General features: G+C 40.0%; 2 protein-coding genes across 2 annotated transcripts in view; both read right to left on the reverse strand.

The window, feature by feature from the left end:
• Nucleotides 1-8946, reverse strand: part of NPHP1 (nephrocystin 1) — a 44652-nt gene extending 35706 nt beyond the window's left edge. The window contains 3 exon segments of the mRNA XM_043985306.1: nt 1013-1073; nt 2309-2382; nt 8796-8946. Of these exon segments, the coding sequence (XP_043841241.1) occupies nt 1013-1073; nt 2309-2382; nt 8796-8864 (204 nt within the window). The 5' untranslated portion in view covers nt 8865-8946.
• A 9150-nt stretch (nt 8947-18096) lies between these two features.
• MTLN (mitoregulin) lies at nt 18097-21971 on the reverse strand. Its single transcript, XM_043990214.1, has 2 exons — nt 21580-21971; nt 18097-19201 (listed from the first exon to the last, which is right to left on the reverse strand). The coding sequence occupies exon 1, from the start codon at nt 21855-21857 to the stop codon at nt 21687-21689; it is 171 nt and encodes a 56-aa protein (XP_043846149.1). The 5' UTR covers nt 21858-21971; the 3' UTR covers nt 18097-19201; nt 21580-21686.
• Nucleotides 21972-23019: the final 1048 nt, after the last annotated feature.

A 23019-nucleotide genomic window follows, 5' to 3' on the forward strand; every position in this document is an offset into this window, starting at 1 on the left:
TGGTCTTTTAATGTAGAAGCTGCTAAATTTCATTTATGCTAACTGTAGCTCCATAGTATTTAAATAGTGGGGGTTTTTTTCTTTCTAGTTGCTTTTTGTATTTCTCCTTGACCTGGAAACTTCAAAACTTAGCTATGATGTTCCTGTGAGTTTTTATCCTGGTATCTCTGTCAGGTGGTGATTAGTGGGATTTTTTTTCAATTTCTATTTACTTACTCTGTCATTCTAAACTGTCAAGGGTAATTTTCCTTAACAATTCTTGAAATATAGTACACATTCATTTTAACATGAAAGATAGGAAAGCAGGAAGGTAGGAAGGAAGGAAGGGGGGAGGAAGGAAGGCAGGTAGGAAAGGAGGAAGGAAGGAAGGAGAGAGGGAGGGAGGAAGGGAGGAAAAGGGAGGAGGGAAGGAAGGAAGAAAGGAAACAAGGAAGGGGGGGAGGGAGGGAGGATGGAAGGAAGGAAAGAAGAAAAGATGGTAGGAAGGAAGGAAGGAAGGAAGGAAGGAAGGAAGGAAGGAAGGAAGGAAGGAAGGAAGGAAGGAAGGAAGGAAGGAAGGAAGGAAGGAAGGAAGGAAGGAAGGAAGGAAAAGAAAATGCCAAGAAATCTACCAGAAAAAGATGACAACAAAGAAAGCTGGTCTGTATACCATGAGCAAACAAATCATAAGATTCTTATAACAATGTTTCTGATGCTTCACATATTCTTGGGTTAGTTAAAAACACAAAATTAAAACTGAATAAAAACACATATATTTATGTAAATAATTATAGCAGACTTGGGATTGCCAAGCACCGATTCCACCCTTAACTTCATCACAGCCCAGGTTCAAAGAACTACAATCATTCATTATGAAGGGAAAATTGGGACAGTACAAACAATCATCAATACTTCTTCCACTGATGTCAACTCAAGCCCCAAAGACTCTGACATTTCTAAAGTTTCGGTTCACTCAGCTTGCTCAATAGAATAATGAAATGTTCTTTTCCATGTCACTGACTGAAATACTTACTTTGTTTAAATTTTGAAGAGCCCTTCTGGTTTCATCTATTTCTCTTTTCAATTGTATACATCTAAAATGAAAGCAAAAACAAAGAGCAGATTTTATGTTGTCAAGAACTTATCAGAAAATGTTTTTCAAGCTCTAAAATACTTATAGATAAGTATTGGGGGGGTTGGTGGAGGAAATTATATAGAACTGTAATTTCACTGGCATAGGAAAAACTCTCTATATGTGAAATCATCAGCTCTTCATTTTCTTTAACTTTCAATCAAGCCTTAGATATTTGCTTGTTGTATCAACAGCTTAAGTTGTATGCACTTAGTTGTAAATTTGGGATATCAGAACAAGATGTGAACCCCAGTCTTTCTAACTTCAGGGCTAATTCCCTTTTCCCTCTGTCAGGTTGCATCTCTTAGAAAGTTTAATGACTGCTAACATTTTGGTAAAAAGTTGGATTTCTATATATGTAAAGTAAAGTTATATCACTTTATAGATAATTCACTAAATTGAAAAAATACAGACAATTTGTATCAAAATATCCTTATTCAAACAATTAATATGCAAAATGTACACCTTTATAGTCCAAAAAGGTTTGGTTCCTTCTTTCCTAAAGTGGGTAAACAAAGAGAAAGGAGCAGGAAAAGGAAAGAAAACAGAAAAACAGATGATATAAGAGAGTGGGAATTCAAGGATAGAAAAGGCTAACCACCTCACTAAGTTCCACCTCAACAATCTAAGATCACACACCCCACCGCAGAGATATTTTACTTCCATAAAGAATAACATCCTAACAATCTCCAGCACAGAAACCTAAATCTTGATTAATGATTTATATACTTCAGGTTGGGAGCTGGACTAGATGACATCTGAGACACCATCTAACTCTCAAATTTGAGAGTTCAGAACAATTTGACAGTCAGAAATATCAGATAAAAGGTAGTGTATGAAATCTTATTTTAACTAAAACAATATTCAGTAACATCAGGTGGCTTTTTCCTTGTTTCCCTCGAATCTCTAAAATTATGAAAACATTAATATTTTAATATCTTCTTGAATGCCTGAGCCTTCATTTTCTATTATCTGTAGGCATCATCTTCCCAACCTTTGGATTTGCTGACAAGGTAGATATAGTAGAAGGTAACTGTGGGGAATACCCTTAATTTGATTTTGAAATTTTTCTGTCTGTTGTTTTTCACTAATTTTTAATTATCTTGTCTTTTTTGAAATGCTGTGAATGACAAAAGAAATACATTTCTCAAGCAATCTTTGCTGTCACAAAGTTCCTGCTATTTATTAGCATATTACCTCTGATAAATATCCCGCCTTTTATTGGCATCTAGGGCTCCTTTCAGTTGACTCTCAGAAAGCAAACGTCCAACCTAAAATATGTGAAGTGCACAATGAAATTTTATTGTTTAGCATTCTGAACTTTAGTGTTACATGACCTAAAAATAGTTTTCATTAATATGCCTTAAAATTCTTGTAATATTCAATCATACAACTAATTGGCAGCACAATGATAGATAGAGCCCAGGGCTTGGAGTCAGGAAGACTCATCTTCCTGAGTTCAAATCTGGCCTTATACACTTATTAGCTGTGTGTGTGATCCTGGGCAAGTCACTTAACCCTGTTTGCTTTAGTTTCCTCATTTGTAAAATGAGCTGGAAAAGGAAATTACAAATAAATCCAGTATCTCTGCCAAGAAAAGCCTAAATGGGGTCATGAGGAGTAGGACTGAAAAACTGAGCAACAACACTGCACTGGTTATCCAGGGAAGACACATTGGAGAGAAAAGGAAAGAAACCAAATGTAGCTAACTTGGAAACTGTTTGCTAAAGAATGTGAATTTAATACCCATCTAGTTGTTGAGAGTCAACAAGTCAACTCCTTAATTCAGGCAACTCTGGGGTGCTCAATCATTACGTACAAAATATAGTAAGCTCTTGGGCTATTTGCACTAAGGGAAATAATCTGGAACTTGGCTCATTTCCTTACTATGGCTCATTTCCTCTAAACTGGTCTTCTGTGGAAAATAAAGTTAGCTTGAATTGTCTAAAAGCTCTTTATATACTCTACTTTGAAGCCATTAATATGGCTTAATAGTTTCTCATGTCCATGCTGAAAAATCTGAATTGTTCTAACCTTTCCTTACTGGCTTCTTTTTATAATTATCCTTTGCTATTTCATTAAATATAGCACACCTCCTAATGGCATGTAGGCTAAGGCTATATTCTTGGCTTTCTCCTCTCTCTACATTGTCTTATTTGGCAACTTCATCACTCCAGGGCTGTGCTGGAGCCAGCTTAAAGTGGCTCAGAGCCCACTGTTAAGTTTTCAATGTGAGCAAATTTTACACCTCAGAAATAAATCAGTAATTGCTATAAGTCTAGGCTGTATTTCTTGTTTTGTTGACTGTCTAGACTTACATGGTGAAGAAAGTTGATAATGCCTATTACACTTGACTTTTTCCCCCTGGAGAGACAGCTGTTAAACATTAACCAGTACAACCCTGAAGTTATCATGGATAATTATAATTTCTAAGTAAATGATTCACAGATCTAAACATCCAGCCCTAATCTCTCTCCTGAGCTTCAGTCCTATATTTTGATTATACCAAATTAGTGTCCCATAAGTATCTCTAACTCCAACTCAACAAATCCTAAGCTGAGTTCATTCTCTTTCCCATCCAAAACTCATTTCTGAACTCTATTTTTCTTGATGGCATATTGGCAGTTACCTAGGTTCACAACTCGAGAGTTCCCCTTGACTCCTCATTCTCTCTGACTTCACACATCTATCTAGTCAACTGTCACAATCTCTCTTATATCTATCCCTTTCTTTCTATTCACACAGCCACTACCCCAACTTAAGGTTTCATCCCCTCTTATATGGACTATTGCAATAGCATCCGAATTGATCTCCCTGCCTCTAGTCTCTCCTCTCCAGTCTTTTCTTCATATGGCTTCCAGGCTAAGTTTCCTAAAGTCTGACCATATTACTCCCCTACTCAAATAAAGGCCATTAGGATCAAATATAAGTTCCTCTGGTTAGCTTTTAAAACCTCTCTCCAACCTGACCCCAACCCCTTTTGCAAACTCTATAGTAGAGCCATGATTTTCTATTTCCAGCTTCTTTACCTTTACCTGGACTGTTCTCATGCTTAGCGTGAACTTCACCTCTGCCTCTTAGAATACCTTGTTTTCTTCAGAGCTCTGCTTAAGTGCCATCTTCTATATGAAGCCTTTTAAAAAAAATTTCCCTAGATACTAGTGCCCTCCCCACCAAATTTACCTCATACTTACTTTGTATATTCTCACTTATGTATAATGCCTGGCATATAGTAAGCACATAACAAATATTCTGTATGTATGTATGCATGTATGCGTGTGTTTGTTCATCTATTTGTCTATCAATATTGTCTTCCCTGGTGTAATGTGAACTTCTTGACATCATTGACTGTTTCATGGACTGTTTCAGCTGATGGCACAGTGGAAAGAGTGCTGGCCCTCAAGTCAGGAAAACCAGAGTTCAAATCTGGCCTCAGACACATAAGTTGTGTGACTCTGGGCAAGTCATGTAACCTCTGTTTGCCTCTGTTTCCTCAATTATATAATGGGGATAATAGTAGCACCTATTTCAAATGGTTGTTATAAGGATCATATGAGATGATATTTGTAAAATGCCTAGCACATGTAAGAAATGACAAGCAGGATGATTTCAGAAAAAATCTGGGAAGACTTAGATGAACTGATACAAAATAAAGTGAGCAGAACCAGGAGAAGACTTGTACAAAGTAACAGTAACATTATACAATGAAGAACTGTAAATGACAGCTATTTTCAGCAATACAATGATCCAAGACAATTCTGAAGGACTTATAATGACAAATGATATATGCCTCTAGAAAAGAACTGATGTCATCTGCACAGACTAAAGCATACTATTTTTCTCTTTCCTTCCTTCCTTCCTTCCTTTTTTCTTTTTCAAGTTTCCTTGCACAAAATGACTAATATGGAAATGTTTTACACAATTGCATGTTATAACCTATATCAGATTGTTTACCATCTCAAGGAGAGGGGAAGGGAAGGAAGAAGGATAGAATACAGAACTCAAAACTCAAAACAAAAAGAACAACAAATGTTAAAAATTGTTTTTTACATGTAATTGGGAGAAAAGAAAATATTATTTAAAAAACAAAAAAGGGGACAGATACTGGAGGCAGCAGCTCTGTCTTGGTACCACCATAAATGTGAAGCTCTAAGATAGTTCTTAGCCTTTTTTTGTGTTGTGTCCAACTTTGGCAATGTACTGAAACCTATCCAATCTCAGAATATGATTTTTAAGTATATAAAATAAAATACACAGGACTCTAAAGGAATCCATTTATTTTTTTAATTGATTAGCACTGTGTCTGGCACATAATAGGCTGTATATGAATACTTATTCTTTCCACCTTCCCTTCCCTCCTTCCCCTGGTCATTGTAGTCCTAGTGCATAGCAAATAAATGCTTGAATGCTGATTGATTTATCTGTGTAATTCTCCAGACTCCTCATATGTCTCTTTAGTTTAGAATGAGATACTTTTTTGTATAACTAGTGCCTAGTATACAGTATTCTTTCCTTCCTCAAATTACTTTGTTTTTTTTTTGTCTGTGTAAAGGCTGTATCTCCCAGTAGAACATGTGCTCCTTTATTTTGCCTTTTATCCCCTGTGCATAGCACAGGTTTCCTGTGTGTAGTAGGTGGTTAAAAAAATTCTTCTTGAATTGACTGAACTCTGATGTGCTGACCCACCTAATTCCACACAATCCTCCTACTTCTGATCCTGAAGGGCTTAATTTTTACTACTACAGCTCTGTACTTCTGATTCACTGTGAAATACTGTGCCTCCTAGAGTTTTTCCTGCTTTTAGAAGAGAAAGACAGAACTGGATATAATACAGACACCTTAATAAGGATCTTACCTCTGAACAATCACAAAGGGATGACTCAGTAACAATAGAATTTAGTAAGTGACCAGATGAAAAACCAGACAAGTCTTCCACCATAATGGGAGTTTAGCTGAAGAAAGATTTCAGAGCATCAATGGGCGGTACAGTCAGCCACTTTTCATCCGTTCAGTGTAGTGATAAGAGCAGAGAAGCAGGCATCTGGAGACCTGATTTCCATTCCTGGTTCTATTAAAAACTAGATGAAAGGCATTGGGCCACTCTTTTTCACTCTACAAATCCTCTCAGAAAGGTATAAAATGAACCACAGAGGATCATAAATTCAGAGCTAGAGATGTTAGAAATAATTTAGTTGACCCCCTTCATTTCACAGATACTGAAACTGAGGCCAAGAGAGGTAAAGCAATTTGTCCAAGGTCACACAGGAAGTAACTGACAAAGCCTATATTCAAACCCAGCCCCTGGTTCCAAAACCAGCACCATCCCACTGAGCCAAAGTTACCCGAAATAGACTTCTCTGGTACCTTCCAGATGTATGGTTCTTTGATTGCAACTCTGTCTGCCTCAGTGGTGAGTGGAAATCTCAGAGGCACAGATCTCTCTCCTCTCTATTCCTACTGCTACCTTTGTTACCACCTCATTGGAATGTTCCATCTTCAGTGGAACATCTCCATTACCAATTGGGTGGATTATCGCAACAGTTTTTTACACACACTATTCTATCTCCAGGAGGATGGTGTTTCCCTGGACAGTAATAGGGAAGTTAGGAAGGGGAAGAGGGGGTTGAGGGAAAGATTAGTTCAGTTTTGGATATGAGTTTCAGATGTCTATGGGACATGCAGCTTGAGCTGTGCAGTAGGCAGCTGAAGATGGGAGACTGGAGATTAGGAAATGATAGCTGCATAGATTATTTGAATATAGGAAACCCAATTAGATCATCAAGTAAAATAGTACATGAGGAGAAAAGAGGAGGGGAGGGGGGGAGGGGAGAGGAGAGAGGAGAGAGGATCCAAGACAGAGCCTTAGGGGGTGACTAAAATGAGTAGACTTGATCTGGATGAAGATCCAGCAAAGAGCATCTTACAAATAGGAGACTAGGGAGAAAGCAATGTCACAAAAACTTTTCATAGATGAGGAAAATTCCTCTACCAATACAGGTCTGTATCTTTTCTACTATGTATGTTATAGAATTGCCTAGAATTGTTAAGTAACTTGCCCAGAGTCGAATAGCTACTATGTGTCAAAGGCAAGACTTGCACCTAGGTCTTTGAAGCTAGCTTAATAAATGCTGTTCAATTGAATTCACCTTTCCTATAGCTACCAAACTGTTTTTATCCACAAATATGATCACATCAGTTCTCTAAAAAAAAAAAAAAACACCTTTCAGGGCTCCCTATTACCTGTGTACTACCTACTTTTCCTGGCTACCATTCAAAGCCCTAGAAATTCTGGTTCATTCATCCTCTGTATTTCAGCCAAATTTACTATTCTCTGCCTTCTCCCTAGATGTAATGCTGTCTTTGCCTCAGACTTTGTCCACACCTATCCTACCCTTTTGGTTTATTGAATTCTTACCAATCCTTCCCTTATCCAACTTAAATACCACCTCTTCCAGGAAACCTTTCCCTTATATCACAATGAATGAAACAATCCCTACCTAATGGGGGAGACAAGTACATATAAAAATATATACAGCATAAGTATAAAATGAATAAAAATAAATGTATACAAAGTAGTTAAATACAATCACTATTTGAGGAAAAAACCCATGCTCACTCCCAACTCCACTCTGCCCCTGCATCTGCAGATTACTTCACTGCCTTGCCAATCATCCTGCTCTTTCCAGCTGTCTTTAACATCTTCCCCCATCAGAATATAAGTTTCCTGAGGCCAGGGGCTGTCTTTATTTTTGTAGTTTATTTTGGACTGTTTTTCATTCCCAGCCTTAGCACAGTAGCTGGCACATAGTAAGCTCTTAACAAATGCTCTATCTACAAGATAGTTTGGGAGAGAAGGCCCTAGCGGTAGGAAGGAATCAGGAAAAGTCCCTTGCAGAAGTTAGTGTCTGTTCTGCATCGTAAAAGAATGAAGGGACTCTATGGGGCAAGGTAAGGTGGGAGTGCATTCGAAACCAATGCAAAGATAGGGAGATAGGAGAGGGAGCATCCCGAATGAGGAACAGAGGGAAGGCAAATTTAGGGGGAACATAGAATGCAGGAGAGGGAGTAACGATGCCCAATAAGGCTGGAAAGATAGCTTGGGAGCGGGTTGCTTAGAAGGTAAACTGAGAAAGTTTCAATTTCGTTCTAGAGGCAACTGGGAGAGCTCCTGGAGTTCTGATTCATATACTTATGGCATGCAGTTTCATGTTATATTCCCCTCCTAGCAGTCCAGGGAGAAAGAACTTTGAATCTCACCCAGACCCCCTTAACGCTCCCAAGGATCTACTCATCTATAGCCAACCTCTTCATTTCGCACAGGAGGGAAAGCAAGGCCCAGGGAAAGTGAAGGGGCTAGCCAGATAGCAATGCAGAGGCCCAGTTGGGATTCGAACCCAGCTGGCCCTTGGCCCCTGCATCACGATGCTATTTGTGGAATTCAAAGAAAAGGAGGAAGATCAGAGATTCCGGGGGGGGGGAGGGGGGGTTGGAAGCCTCATAGGGCTAGTGAGTGAAGAATGAAAAGGCTGGGGAAGGAAGGACGGGGAGGTGCTCCCGGGCCCCCAGGCCCCGTCTCCCCTCCGCAGCCAGAAGCTCCGGGCCCTTCAGATTCCCCCTACCAATCCAAGCACCGGGTCGGCGGGGCAAAAGAGGACTAGGCGGGGGAACACGGGGGCCTCTCTACCTGTTGCCGGAGGTCCTGACTGCGGCGCTGCACCATCTGCAGGGGCCCGCGGCCCCTCCCGCTCAGCATCCCCGCAGCGGCTGAGCCCCGGGGGCTCCCAAAAGGCTTGGTGTCCGTCGTCAAGGAGACCGACGTGGCGGCTGCGGCGGCGGCCGGCAGTGACACTATCACCGCGCGCGCGGAGTCCCAGCCCAAGAAAAGACCCCAAAGCAGGGACAAAGACTAAGGTCAAAGACCAGTCCGAAGTCGCAGCCGCCCAATATCACCCCCGGGCTTCCCCCTGTCTCGGAACCCACCACGTTCCGACGCGTAGCTTCCAGCTAATGAACGGGTGCCAACAAACCGCCGAACTACACGTCCCAGAATGCAATGGGATTTAATGTTTCACCGAGACTTTTAGAAAGTGTCCCGCCGCGCATAGTCCTTGGAAGAGGAGGGACGCGGGAGATTGCTTCTGTTCCCGCGTCCATACATTCCTTGATGGTTTATAGAGCGTGTTAATTGAGCACATAGCCCTCCAGATGAAAAACTCCCTGCGGTGCAGTAAGGAGATGTGCCGGGGAGCCAGTTTGGGCTTTTAAGCTAACTTTGCTTAGTAAATGCACTGAGTTGTTAGACTTGGAGGCAGAGTAAGTGACGGGGAGGGGGTGGGGGGGTGGAGGGTGGGGGGGTGGTAAATTTAGGCAAGTGACTCCCATTGCATGTCCATAAAATGGGGGTTTTGGAGTTAGCTCCAGCATTCTTTGAAATGGTATTTTCTTGTTGTTTGGAGGTCCATGACATCGGGGTGATGTGATGACGAGCACTGAAGTGGATTTAAGTGGGGGGGGACGACACCAACCTCTCTCTCTCCTCCAGAGCCATCTGGGTCCAGTGGTAAGATATATATCCGTATTTGTCATTTAATGAAAGAATGTGAAAAATAGTATGTCCCGTTCTGTTCCATCAATATCAGTTCCTTCCCTGAAGGTGGATAGTATGTTTCATCAATATATCTTTGGGATTGACTTGGATCACTGCACTGCTGATAATAATCAAGTCATGCACAGTTCTTCAATCAAAACAATATGCTGTCTCTGTGTATTCTCTTGGTTCTGCTCACTTCCCAATAAATCATTTTCATACATGTCTTTCCAAGCTTTTTTTGAAGCTCATTTTTTTCAAATAATTATATAGTGTTGGGATTATTGTTCTTAAAAGTTTGGTAGAAATTCGATTGTGAATCCCATCTTGTCCTAGAGATTTTTCACTCATTCAACTTCTCATACAAAAACCCACATGCTATACCACTTGGCGTATACATTTTAAGTATTGATATGACTTCATTGTCCATGGTATCCCTCAGCAAAATATTGTTTCCCTCCCCATCTCGCCCAACTAGATCTATTTTTGCCTCTGTACTGTCTGAAATCATAATTGCTCCCCCTGCTTTCCTTGCTCCAGCCGAAACATAATAGATCCTGCTTCAACGTCTACTTTCGCCCCGATTATTTACTTCCTCGGGGAGGGGAAGGGGCAAGGGAGGATAGAGATTGGTTTTTTGTTTTGTTTGTTGCGGGGCAATGGGGTTAAGTGACTTGCCCAGGGTCACACAGCTGGTAAGTGCAAGTGTCTGAGGCCGGATTTGAACTAGGTACTTCTGAATCCAGGGCCGGTGCTTTATCCACTGCGCCACTAGCCGCCCCCCCCCCCCCCAGGGATAGAGATTGGAATAGAAAAAGATAAATAAAAAAATGTTTAATCTGGAAAGGTGGGGGAGGGGTGTGCTGGGAAAGGTGCAAGAGGTATATATGTATTTATATATACACACACACACACACATATATATATATATGCTGTGGCATTTATGAGGTTATTTAGATATTATTTATATAGGTAATATATTTAAACAAATCTGTCACTAAATTATTTATATAAATAGATATGTATTTGTTATTTAAGGAACTAAAGTACTAAGTTATATGATTAGAATTAATAATGTAGAAAATTTACATTATGTACGTCATATATGTGTCTTTGTGTTATTATATCTATGTTTGATATATGTATAAAAAAATAACTTATATATCACAAAAAAAAATAAATTTTAAAACAATTTATATATGTGTGTATATATATATACATATACATACATACACACACACATATATATCCGGAAGACTGGAGAAGGTGCCCCAGATGTTTAAGGCAATTGGGGTTAAGTGACTTGCCCAGGATCACACAGCTTCGTGAGTGCCTGAGGTGAATTTGAACTCATCTTCCCAACTTCAGGGGCATTACTCTACCACTGCGCCACCTAGCTGCCCCTATGGCATTTGTATTATAGCTGTCCATTGCCTTTGTGCCTACTCAATGTGCTGTCAAGTGAAGGTGGAGAAATTACAAAACGGTGCTGTTGGGTCTACTACAAATATGTGACCTCAGTTAGACCCCTCACTGCTCCAAGGCAATCCTTTTACACTTTCCTAATTAATGCACTATATCCCATTCGCCCCCTGCAGCAGCAGTTTCTTTCAGAATGTTTCATCCTTCTCAACCCTCCCATGGACCTCTTCCTCAAAATCTTAGCTCTTAGTTTACCAAAAAAAAAATGAAGCTATTTGCCAGTGCCCCTTTTCCTCTCATCTATCACTAGGTGCCTTTTGCCAGTATTTCCTTTATCCCTACCTCACAAGAGGAGGTGGCCTTCTTGCAAAGTAAACCACTCTACATGCACAGGGTAATCCCATTCTATAGTATCTTTTTCAGCAGGTTGTCCCCTCTAATCCAGTTCTCTCACTAATCTTCAATCATATCCTGTCCACTGGCTGCCTACCCTACTGCCTACAACCATGCCAATGTGTCCCACATCCCTCAAAAAACCTTTCCCCTTAACCCATCCATCCTGCTAGCTGTCATCCTTCTTGAGAAAACTGTTTACAACAGGTGCCTCTACTTCCTTTCTTCTCACACTTTTCTTAGCTCTCTGTAATCTGTTTTTGCTTTATCAACTGAAGTTGCTTTCACCAAAATTACTAATGATCTCAATGACCAAATCTAATGGCCTTTCTAGTCCTTGTCTTTCTTGACCTCTCTGCAGCCTTTGACATTGTCAACCACTCTCTTCTACTTGACATTTCTTCTCTCAAGGTTTTCTGACTCTACTCATCTTGGTTCTCTTCCTAACTGACTTCTCCACTCTTCCTACCTGATCTTCTCCATCTTCATCTTTCTTGCTGGATCTTTATCCAAGTCATGCCAACTAAAGATGGGTGTCCCATAGGGGTCTGGACTGGACCCTCTTCTCTTCATCTCCTATACTCTTTCACTTGGTGATTTTATCAGCTCCCATGGACTCAATGATTATCTCTATGCTGATTGATTCTCAAATAAAATTTATTGGCTGATCTCGTCAATTTTACATCTCAAACTGTATGTCCTGTAGACTCCTTAAACTCAACATGTCCAAAACCGAATGCATCTGTTACCTTCCCCTCTTCCTAACTTCTTATTACTGCCCAGAGAAACACCATCCTCCCAGTCACCCAGATGCACAATCTAGGTGTCATCATCTCCTTACTCTCTTTCACCTGTACCCAGTCCATTCCCAAGCCTGCACATTCTGCCTTCCTAAGATCTTTCCTTTACTGCAGCCTCACCACACTATTGCTTCTCCCTCATACTGCCACATCCTGTTGCGACCCTCATCACCTTCTTGCTGGGACTATTACAGTAAACTTCTTGTTGATCTTCTTGCCACAAACCCCTGCACTCTATTCCTCTTCCACTCAGCTGTCAAATCGAACTTCCTAAGCACAGGTCTGACCATGTCACCTTCCTACTCAATAAACTCTAGTGGATTCCTATCACTCCAAGGGGAAATATATATATATATATAAATTCTGTTTGGCTTTTAAAGCCTTCATAACCTTCCTGCCCCCTTCTAGTCATCTTATACCCTCTGTATACTCTGTAATCCCCAATGGCACTGACTCCTTGCTGTTCTTTTGACAAAACTCCATTTCCCCAGCTTTGGGTAATTTCTCAGGCTGTCTCATATGCCTGGGATGGTCTCCTCATATGGCTTCTTTCAAGTTCCAGATAAAATCTCACCTTCTACACATTTCCACCTTTCCTGATTCCCCTTAATTCTAATGCTTTCCTTAATTCCAATTTATCCTATATATGGCTTCTTTATACATAGTTGTCTGTATGTCGTCTCTCTCTTCTCCCACCCCCCCCCCCCCCATTAAATTGTGAGGTCCTCGAGAACAGGGACTATCCTTACCTTTCTTTGTGTCCTTGGTGCTGAGCACAGTGCCTCTCACATAGTTGGTACTTAGTGTTTATTTACTGAAAAACCAATTAATATATTTTAAGAAAATCTGACAACGTATGGCATTTTTCATCTCTTCACTTCTGAAAACTAGGTGGTAGTGGCAGGGGTGTTTTCTTCTATCTCTTCTTTGGGGCCAAGCTTGCTTTTTATAATTTGGCAACATTTTCAATTGTCCTGTGATTGTTCTTTCCATTTACATTGTTGTAGTCATTGCCTTGTCTTCTTACCTCTGTTTACTTGACTTTGCCTAAGTTCATTTATATTTTTCCATGCTTCTCTGTATTCATCATATTGTCTTTTCTTACAGCACAGTAATATTTCATTACATTCATATACCATGATTGGTTCAGTCATTGCTCAACTGATAGTCACTTTCTCTGTCTCCTGTTTTTGTCACCACAAAAAGTGCCACTGTACTTTTGTTGCACATGGAACCTTTTTTTGGTTTCTTAATCAATGACCTCCTTGGGGTATATGTCCAATAGTTGAGTCTCTTGGTCAAAGAATATGAGCATTTAGTAATTTTATTTGCATATTCCAATTTGCTTTCAGGAATTGTACTAATTCACAGCTCTACCAACTATTCAGTTAATCATAATTGGCTTTTATTTTATGTAAGTCCTTAGGATCTTCAGGATCTACCTCAAGGGAAAGGGACCCCAAATTTTAGCACCCCAAGAAACAAGTCTTTACTTGTATCCACATTAGTCAATTTTATTAGATTATTCTAGATTGTTAAGATCTCTTTGGATCCCAATTCTGCTGTGTTAATTATCCCTTCCAGTTTCTTGTCATCCTCAAACTTGATAAGCATAGCATGTTTCTTCATCTAAGTCACCACTAAAAACAATGAACAAGACTGTGCTAAGGCAGAATCCTGAAACATTCCACTGGAGACAGACCCCTACATTAAAATTGATCCATTAATTAAAACTTGGGTTACAACTGGTCATCTAGTTGTGAATCCACTTTGGGTTTTTTTGGTGAGGCAATTGGGGCTAAATGACTTGCCCAGGGTCACACAGCTAGTAAGTGCCAAGTGTCTGAGGCTGGACTTGAACTCAGGTCCTCCTGACTCCAGGGCTGATGCTCTATCTCTGAATCCACTTTGTTGCTGGAATCTATGCAATATTGTATATACTTTGTCTAGAGGGTTCTCCTGATCCAAAAAAGCAGATGAGGTCTAAACCACAGTACAAGTATATATATTCACACACATACATGTATGTATGTATATACTAGAGTATAGTCATAATGACCTTATTTTCCTTGTGTACTATATCCCAGCTTTGCTACCTGACCAATAATGCTTTGCATTCCCTTTCAACAACACTGAATTCTGGCTCCCTTCTACACTAATCTCTTTGGCAAATGTTGACAATGTTCTATACTTATTAGATGCAAATGAACATAAGTATTCCTTAAGGGTCTGTCTAGGATTTCCTGTCATCTGGCTTGACCTCTTCAGCTCTCATGGTTCCAACTATTATCTCTATGCAGATGATTTCCAGAACTATATATAAAGCCCTAACCTCTTTCCTCAATTCTAGTCTTCAATCACTGCCTGTTAAACATTCTGAACTAAATGTTAGACACCTCAAACTCAACACATACAACACTTCTCTAAGATCATCCTACTTGTTTACCTTTCCTCCCTCTAACATGTTGTTTCATATCCTAATACATCATCTTTTATGCTAAGTTAAAACCTGTTTTGGTATGTTTATCTTAGTGCATTTAGATAAAAATGCCCAAGTCTTAGCTCTGATGCTTCATTGTGGTGTTAAGATGATCCTACATCCTCTTCCTCAATTTCCCCATTGCTCTCAATGCCTAGAATGCTCACCCTCCTCACCTCCAACTTTAAAGTTTCCCTGGCTTCCTTCAAGCTTCAATCCAAATCCCATCTTCTGAAGGTGACCTCTCCTAGATTCTTCACTTTGCTGGTCAGTTCCCTCCCCTTCCCCAAGCAGTGCCTTCTGTGATTACCTTTCTATTGTTGTTCAATGTGTTTGATTCTTCATGACTTCATGGATTATTTTTTCCAAAGGGTCTTCTTGGCAAAGATACTGGAGTGGTTTGCCATTTCCTTCTCCAGTGGATTTGTTTGTTCAGTGCTCTCCACTATGACACAGGTAACCCTATATGGAATATATGCAAGCCCCTTTGCCAAGACAAGGCAGTGATCCAGGAGGGACTCATAGGCAAATGGGTTGAGTGGCTTGTCCAGGGTCACACACAGCTAGTGTCTGAGACTGGATTTGAACTTAGGTCTTCCTGTCTCCAGGACTAGTACTCTTATCCACTTCACCCTTTCTTGCTCACTTCTAAATACTATCTATCTTAAATGTGGTTATTTGTACGTTGTCCCCTTTAGAACATGATCTCATGCAGATAAGAAATATTTTGTGACTTAGTAGGTCATCCAGAGTTGCTACTGGTCAAAGTGAACTTCTTAACAAATCTAGGTTCTTTATGGACAAATCAAGCCCATCACTAGGCTTATACTTGAAGACTTTGCAGATTGGAAGAGACTGCCATAACTTTATCAGCTGGCAAAGCTTTGAAGAAACCAGGATTATCTAAACACCACAATGAAGCATCAGAGTTAGTAAGACTTGGGCAAAGAGCCCCATTACTTAATGGCATTATTATCTAAATGCACTAAGATAAATATATAAAAACATGTATTTTAACTTAGCATAAAAAAAAAAACAAAAATAGGGATGATGTATAAGGATATAAAACAAGAAGGGGGAGGAAAGATAAACAAGTAGGATGATCCTAGAATGCTATAATTAGCAGAGCAGCAGGAATCAATGAGGAAAAGGGATTCACTTAGGGCAGAAGCTCATAAGAACAGAGAGACATAAAGCAGCAGCCCAGGACAAAATTTAGAGTTCTAAAGAGTATATTACCATGCTGATATGAGCCTGGCACATCTCATCTTGACCTGGGTGCAGAAGGAGGCTAGTTGTCTTTTTATAGATCAAAGGGTATAGAGGGCAGGGAAGGAAGTCCTGGGTAGAGATGAAGATTCAGCAAACTCCTTTTCTGGTTGATACAAAAGTATAATTTAAGATTTCAACCATAAAATACTTCACTCAAATGCAAGAAAGATGTGAAAATAAGGAAGAAAAAACTACATAAAAACTTCTATTTTCGGGGCAGCTAGGTGGCACAGTGGATAGAGCACCGGCCCTGGAGTCAGGAGTACCTGAGTTCAAATCCAGCCTCAGACACTTAACAATTACTAGCTGTGTGAACCTGGCCAAGTCACTTAACCCCAATTGCCTCACTAAAAAAAAAAAAACAAAAAAAAATCCTTCTATTTTCTTATTCTGTAGTTATTTTAAAAGCTATACTAAAGCAACCTTTGCAAATTTGCAGATGGCAAAAATGTCAATAGTAATAGAAGGCCTATCAGAAGACAGAAATATTAATAAATTGTTGGCAGGCCTGTGAATTTGTCCAACCATTCTGGAAAACAATTTGGGATTAAGCAGAAAAGGGACTAAACTGTCTTTTGATCCAGATAGCACTACTGGGCAATTAAGGCAATGAGACCAGACAGAAATACCATAAACACCAAAATATTAATTGCTACTAGAAAAATTGAGACAAGAAGTAGAAGCAAAGTGGGTGCCCACGAACTGGGAAACTGCTAAATGACTGCTGAATATTGTGAGATTTAAAATTGGATACTAGAGCATTTCATAAGGAGATATATGAAGTTCTCCTCTTGGTCTTCAAAAAAACTGGCGTCTTTCCATATTAACTAACCGACTGTTAGGAAACTTTTTACCACATTCCCCCCCTTTGGCTCCTCAAGAAACAAAATGTTTCCTTGACGGAACAGTAAAAAGAATATAATAACTATTGCTAACTAATAATATGTGAACAACAATATAGAAAAGGAAGAGAGGAAAGTTTTGTACAGAGGGGCGATTTTTTGTCCTCATGAACCGACTGTTAGGAAACTTTTTACCACAATATAAATGTAATGGACTATTTTTTGCATTAAAAAATCATGAGCAAATCTGAGAAACATGGGAAGATATCTGGGTACTGATGCACTGTGAAGCAGAACCAAGAAATGTTAAGAAAAAAAAATGTTTAAGAAAAAAAACGTTAAGAAAATGTTAAGAAAAATGTTAAGAAATAAAAATCAAAACTGGATGCTGTATGTAATTCCGGTGATCAAGCTTGGCTTTGAAAATTTGAAGAAATGCTCTTTCCTTCTTTCAGTGAAAAGGTGGGGTGGAGTGGGGAAGGAATACGAGTGTTGAACATTCTATCACTATGAGATGAAGTCAAAGTGTTGGCTGTTTTTACTGAACTTTTTGTCACAAGAGAAATTAGAGGAGAAAGAATCTACTTGGATATGACTGTGACATAAAAACAAAAGGCATCAATTAAACTTTTATAAAATATATTAGACAAATAATTTATATATATATATATATATATATATATATATATATATATATATATATATATATTAAAGGGGAAGATTCCTTACAACAGCAGAGATGTCCTTGTTCAACAACCTTCTGATTTGTAATACCAGGTGAGGAATAAAATGGGGGTGTGGGGGAAGGTGTTCACTACTATCATGGAAAAGATCCAGTGCAGAGGCCTGAGTAGAAATTGAAGAAGTATTCCCTATAGATGGTGTGGTCCTATAGTTGCTCCAATTCACAGATGACATTTTGTACATTACTTCAAGTCCCAGAATGTTGCAGAGCCTCCTATAATCCAGTCACATGGAAAAAACAGATGGATGAAGAATGCCCACTGATTGATAAGTCAATCTATAACCACTCATCCATCAATAGATATATATATCTTAGACATAGGTATTACAATGACAAGTTCGGTTCAGAATTAAACAGGACAAATGGTCTAGAGCAGTGAAGTCAAAATCAAATAGAAAAGGAAACTTGCTAGCACATATTTAACTTAGAAAACCACAAATGAACATTATGTTGTACTGTGCTTTTATTTGGCTCCTTGAGTTTGATACCCCTGGTCTAATGTCTAAGCTCCTTTAAAGTATCTTGAAACAAAGGTCCATCTTTTCAATACCAATATTCTGTTAGTATCTTTTATGACTCAGTCATAGAACAGTCTCTTCAGAATTAAAAATGATCACTCAGAGGGCAATGGTATGCATGTGGTAAGTGTAAACAGGCTATGAATTTTGATAAAACTGAGGTAAAGGATGTCACCAAAGAAATGTATACACACAAAAGATGGGCCTGTCATGTCACAAGTGAGATAACTGATGGACAGCCCATCTGTTATACTGTCATCTTCTCTCTACCAAAAGAAATTGAAGACCCTTAACATGCTGGGTGGATCCTGTGTCAAACTTATGCAAGTTTATGGATTGAGTCACATAGGATATGAAAGTACAAATGGATTGCAAACTGCATGCATGAAGAGAACATCCATATCACTGAGGCCACTAATAGATTTAACTATATGAATACAATGAAGGGCCCTGTTTTAGAAACCAGCTCAAGCACCAAAGGTGACATAGATACTTCTTATCTTTTGTGGAGGTAGAATGGCATACTTGCTATATTACCATAATCAAGGGCACTTTTTTCCTTTAAAAAAATATCATAGTACCTTTGAACTGGCAAATTAAGTCAAGAATAGATTACAAAATTTATAGTCAACATTGAAGTACTTCAACTCACATAGTTTCACAAATTATTTTCACAAACAAGATTCTTGCCAATAACAATACTATTATAGGTACATCTTGTACTTCTTTGGAATCTTCTCAGAAATTCAAAGCATCTCACATATAACATCTCACTTATTTTCACAAAGTCCTTGTGAGCAAAATGGCTTATTCAGGTATAACCATTATTACCAGATGAAATAATCTTATTCTTCTGATCCCTGGTTCTACAAAAGTATTCAGCAAATGAGGATACTCAGCACTGTTTTCTCATTTTAAAAAAAAGTAGATTCAAAAGGTGTCCAATTTTTTTAATTTTTAGGATAAAAACCAATTGATAAGCTGTAGGAGAAAATTGTTTCTGTCCAGTTCTCTATATCCATCTTCAAGAAGCTGTTAGAAAGAGAAATAAATAATTAGTTTCATATTAAATTGATACTTTATATTACAACACTTCACAACATTCTGCAAGACTGGGCTACAACTTACTAAATATATGTAAATGCAAATATATCAACCTAACTAGAAGAATTTTCTGGAGGACAGGAGTCACCTAACTTCTCTGGGCCTTAAATTTACCTTTTAAGAAAGAGGAATGGAGTAGGAGGGAATAAGCACTGTGCTAATCATTTTACCCTCACCACAACCCCTTGAGGTACGCTGTATTTGAATCCAGGATTTCTTGACTCCAGGCCCAGTCTAACTGTACCAACAGTTGTTTCCACTGTACAGTCTGCTGCTGATTAAAGATTATCTAGTCCAAGTCCTTTCTTTTATAGATTAGAAAAGCAAGGCTTGGATAAGTTAAATGATTTTTTTTGCAAGGTGACAGAAGTAGTGGCAGAATTGGGCCAAAACCAGTCTTCTAAATCATAAAATTATGATTTTAGAGCTGGAAGGAACCTTTGGGGTTATTTAGTCCAACCCCCTCCATTTTCCAGATGAAAAAAGTGAGGTTCAGGGAAGTGAAGTGACCAGTCCAAGGTACCATACAATTGCCAAAATCATGACAACCCATATTTGCACAAGGTATTTGAAAGACCCTCTTAGATGGAAAAGACTAAAAATTATTAGTGAGTGCATATACATTGAGACCCATAAAGGATTGGAAAGGGCAAGAACTCTGATTATCCCAATCCTTTGATTTCACATAATTAGGAATCATGGGTCAAACTGGAGAAGTAATTTGTCTGGTCACAGAGCAAGGTGGTAACAGAGGTGGGACTAAACCCAAATGCACCGATAGTTTTCCAGACCCACTAAAAGTTATGATTACTCTTTCAAGAAAGGTAAAGCATATAAAGGGCTGACCTGAGAGTGAAGACCTAAGTTCAAGTCCTTCCTGATACACACTGGCTAGCACTGGCAAGAATTTCCACACAAACATCCCAGTTCCACAGCAAAAACACAACAACAAAAACCTCCACTCCAAAGGGACTAAAAGTCCCAAAGCCTTCTAAGAACAAATGAGGCTTTGAATAAAATACTGAGAGTGTCCAAAATCCCACAAGTTTGGAAAGGAAAAAAAAACACCTTACAAACTAAATATTGAGTAATTATAATGAAAAAATTTGGTCCAAAGAGTCCATCTCCTTTGTAGAAGTGGAAGATGATGGGTGCAGGATACTGAATATAGTGTTAGACCCTATCGAAGTGTGTGGTTTTATTAAATTGTTTCTTCTTCCCCTTTAAAAATTGTTACAAGAAGTGGATTGTTAGTTGTAGAGGGAAGGAGATATATATATACATATATGTGTGTGTGTGTGTGTGTATATATATATATTCCCAATCAAGTCAATGTAAAATATCAATAAAAAGTAAGATGGTTTCCATATGATGCCACCAAGTGTGAAGATATCTACAACTATCTGATTGTCATCTTTGTATTTCCTACATTGCTTTGCACATTGTAGTTACTCAAGAAATATGTTAATTAAATGAAAGAATAAATAAATGCAATGAAATGGTGAGTACTGTGCTTTGATAGTCTGACTTTGGAGTTATCAACCTAGAAGCCTTCTTTATGTGCTTGGTTCTCTGGTACTAATACTCATATCGTAAGAAAATTAGACCTAAAAATAATTAAATTTTTTTTAAAAATTTAAATTTCTTAAAAACCGATCAAAACAATATCATGAGTTTACTGGTCAATGTAAAAAGTGATATACTTCCCACCAAAATACTTTTTCACATCAAAGGACAGTAGAGAGTAAACATTCTCTTTGCCTGATTAAATAAGAGGAATAAAGGGTTTTCAGGTCCCTACAACATCCTCTTCTATTACAGAATTGTCCTGAAATATCCCTCCACCAATAACCTGGACAAGATTTTTTGTAGGACATGAAAGGAGGTCTCTCTCACTCACACACACACACACACACACACACACACACACACACACACACACACACACACACACACACACACACACACACATTTCTTGCTCGGCACATATTTAGGCACTCAAGATGCTACGGAATGAGCCCATAAGACCACTAAGCCCCACTCCTGCTCTGAGTCCCGGACTCCCTCTCATGTTCCTAAGGGAGAAGGGAGCCCGGGGAGGCCGAGGTCCCACGAGCACAGGCGGCAAGGCCCAGATGAGAGCCCAGGCCGCAGTGACTCCCCAAGGTCATGGGGCAGGCGCTGGGATCTGCCCTTTCCCCTCGCGGAGCGTCTAGGCTCCGAGGGTCTGGGGCTCTTCCTCTCTTTCCCACCCAATGCAAAGCGGGCCAGCCACCTGGCCCGAGGCCCTGGCGGCGCGGACTCACCGCTGGAGTCTGGACGGAACGAGGTGGGCCGGGCCGGGCCGGGCCAGGTCCTCAGGCCGGTGGCGCCACCACTGCTGCTGCCGCCGGGCTGGGAGGGCGAAGGCGGCTCAGTACATGTCCAGCCGCCTCTGTGTTTCTCGCAGCTGTTCTTGCAGCCGTCGCTTCCGCCAGCCCAGGAAGCGCCTCCACATGCGGCACGCTTGCCAGCCCAGGAAGAAGCCGGAGGCGAAGGACACCGCCACGGCCACGCGCAGCTTCCGATCCGCTATGTCTGTCATGACGGTGACAGTCCCGGCACCAGGCACCCGACACCAAGCACACGTTACGGCAGCGCGGTCGGGACAAAAAGGGTTGAGCTCGGGCGGCCCTTGGGAAGTTGGGATAGGGCAGAGGAGCAGAGACGAAAGCCGGCGTGGTGTGCGCGCCGAGTGCGCCTGCGCTGCTCTCACCTCCTCACGCTCTGGTTTGTGCATAATGCGCCTGTGCTGCTCTCTGCTGCCCTACCTCCTGGTTTCTGGGGGGAAGGATGAAGGGAGATCCCGGCAGTTTGGTTAAGCTGACATGCAGGAAGCATTTATTGTCTGCCTGGCTCTGTGCTAAGTGTGGCGAATACAGAGAAACGGACACTCCCTCTCCTCCCCGCAAAATGTTCCTACCCTCGAGGAATTCCTGTTCTAAAGGGGGAGACCGCACAATTGTGTACATATAATATATCATAGGGAATAGCTAGGAGATAATTTCGGAAGGAAGTCATGAACAAGCAAGAGGCCCGGGGAAGGTCTTCTGCAGAAAGGGAGATTTGAGCTGAGCCTTGTATGAGCCCGGGAGGGGGACAGCTTTCCGGGCTTGAAAATGCGCAAGGAGGAAAGGGAGGGTAAAAAGGCAGTGGATTATTTTTATCTTACTTTACTTCATTCATTCATTCACTTATTTGTTCATTCACTCATCTATTTGTCTTAGAAAGGAGGACAGATCCGACATCTTGATCTTCTCGGTCAAATAGGCATAACCATAGTTGAAAGTGAGAGTGGGTGCCCATCATTTGGAAAAGGGCTGAACAAGTTAGGGTATATAAATGTGATGGGATATTATGCTGTAAGAAATTATGACAGGGATGATTTTTAGGAAAACATGATCTGATGCAAAGTGAAGTGAGCAGAACCAGAAGAACAATTTTCACAGTAACAGTAATACTACAATCCACTGTGAAAGACTCTGATGAACACAATAACCTGCCACCGTGCCAAAGGATTCATGATGAAAAATGTTATCCTCTTTCAAATAGAGTGAAGTATATTCTCTCTCTCTCTCTCTCTCCCTCTCTCGGCCGCGATCCCTCTTTCTCTCAAAAGAGACTGATTGAAGCCTCTTAAACTTGTCTACTCTAGGCTAGGATTGATACCTATTTTTTCTAAAGCATGACTTGATAGGAATGCATTT

The sequence above is a fragment of the Dromiciops gliroides genome, chromosome 2, assembly GCF_019393635.1.
Source record: "Dromiciops gliroides isolate mDroGli1 chromosome 2, mDroGli1.pri, whole genome shotgun sequence".
In the NCBI taxonomy this organism is placed as follows: Eukaryota; Metazoa; Chordata; class Mammalia; order Microbiotheria; family Microbiotheriidae; genus Dromiciops; species Dromiciops gliroides.

Coding starts and splice junctions, on each gene's coding strand:
- MTLN (XM_043990214.1), bottom strand. CDS start 21,857: ATGACAGACATAGCGGATCGGAAGCTGCGCGTGGCCGTGGCGGTGTCC.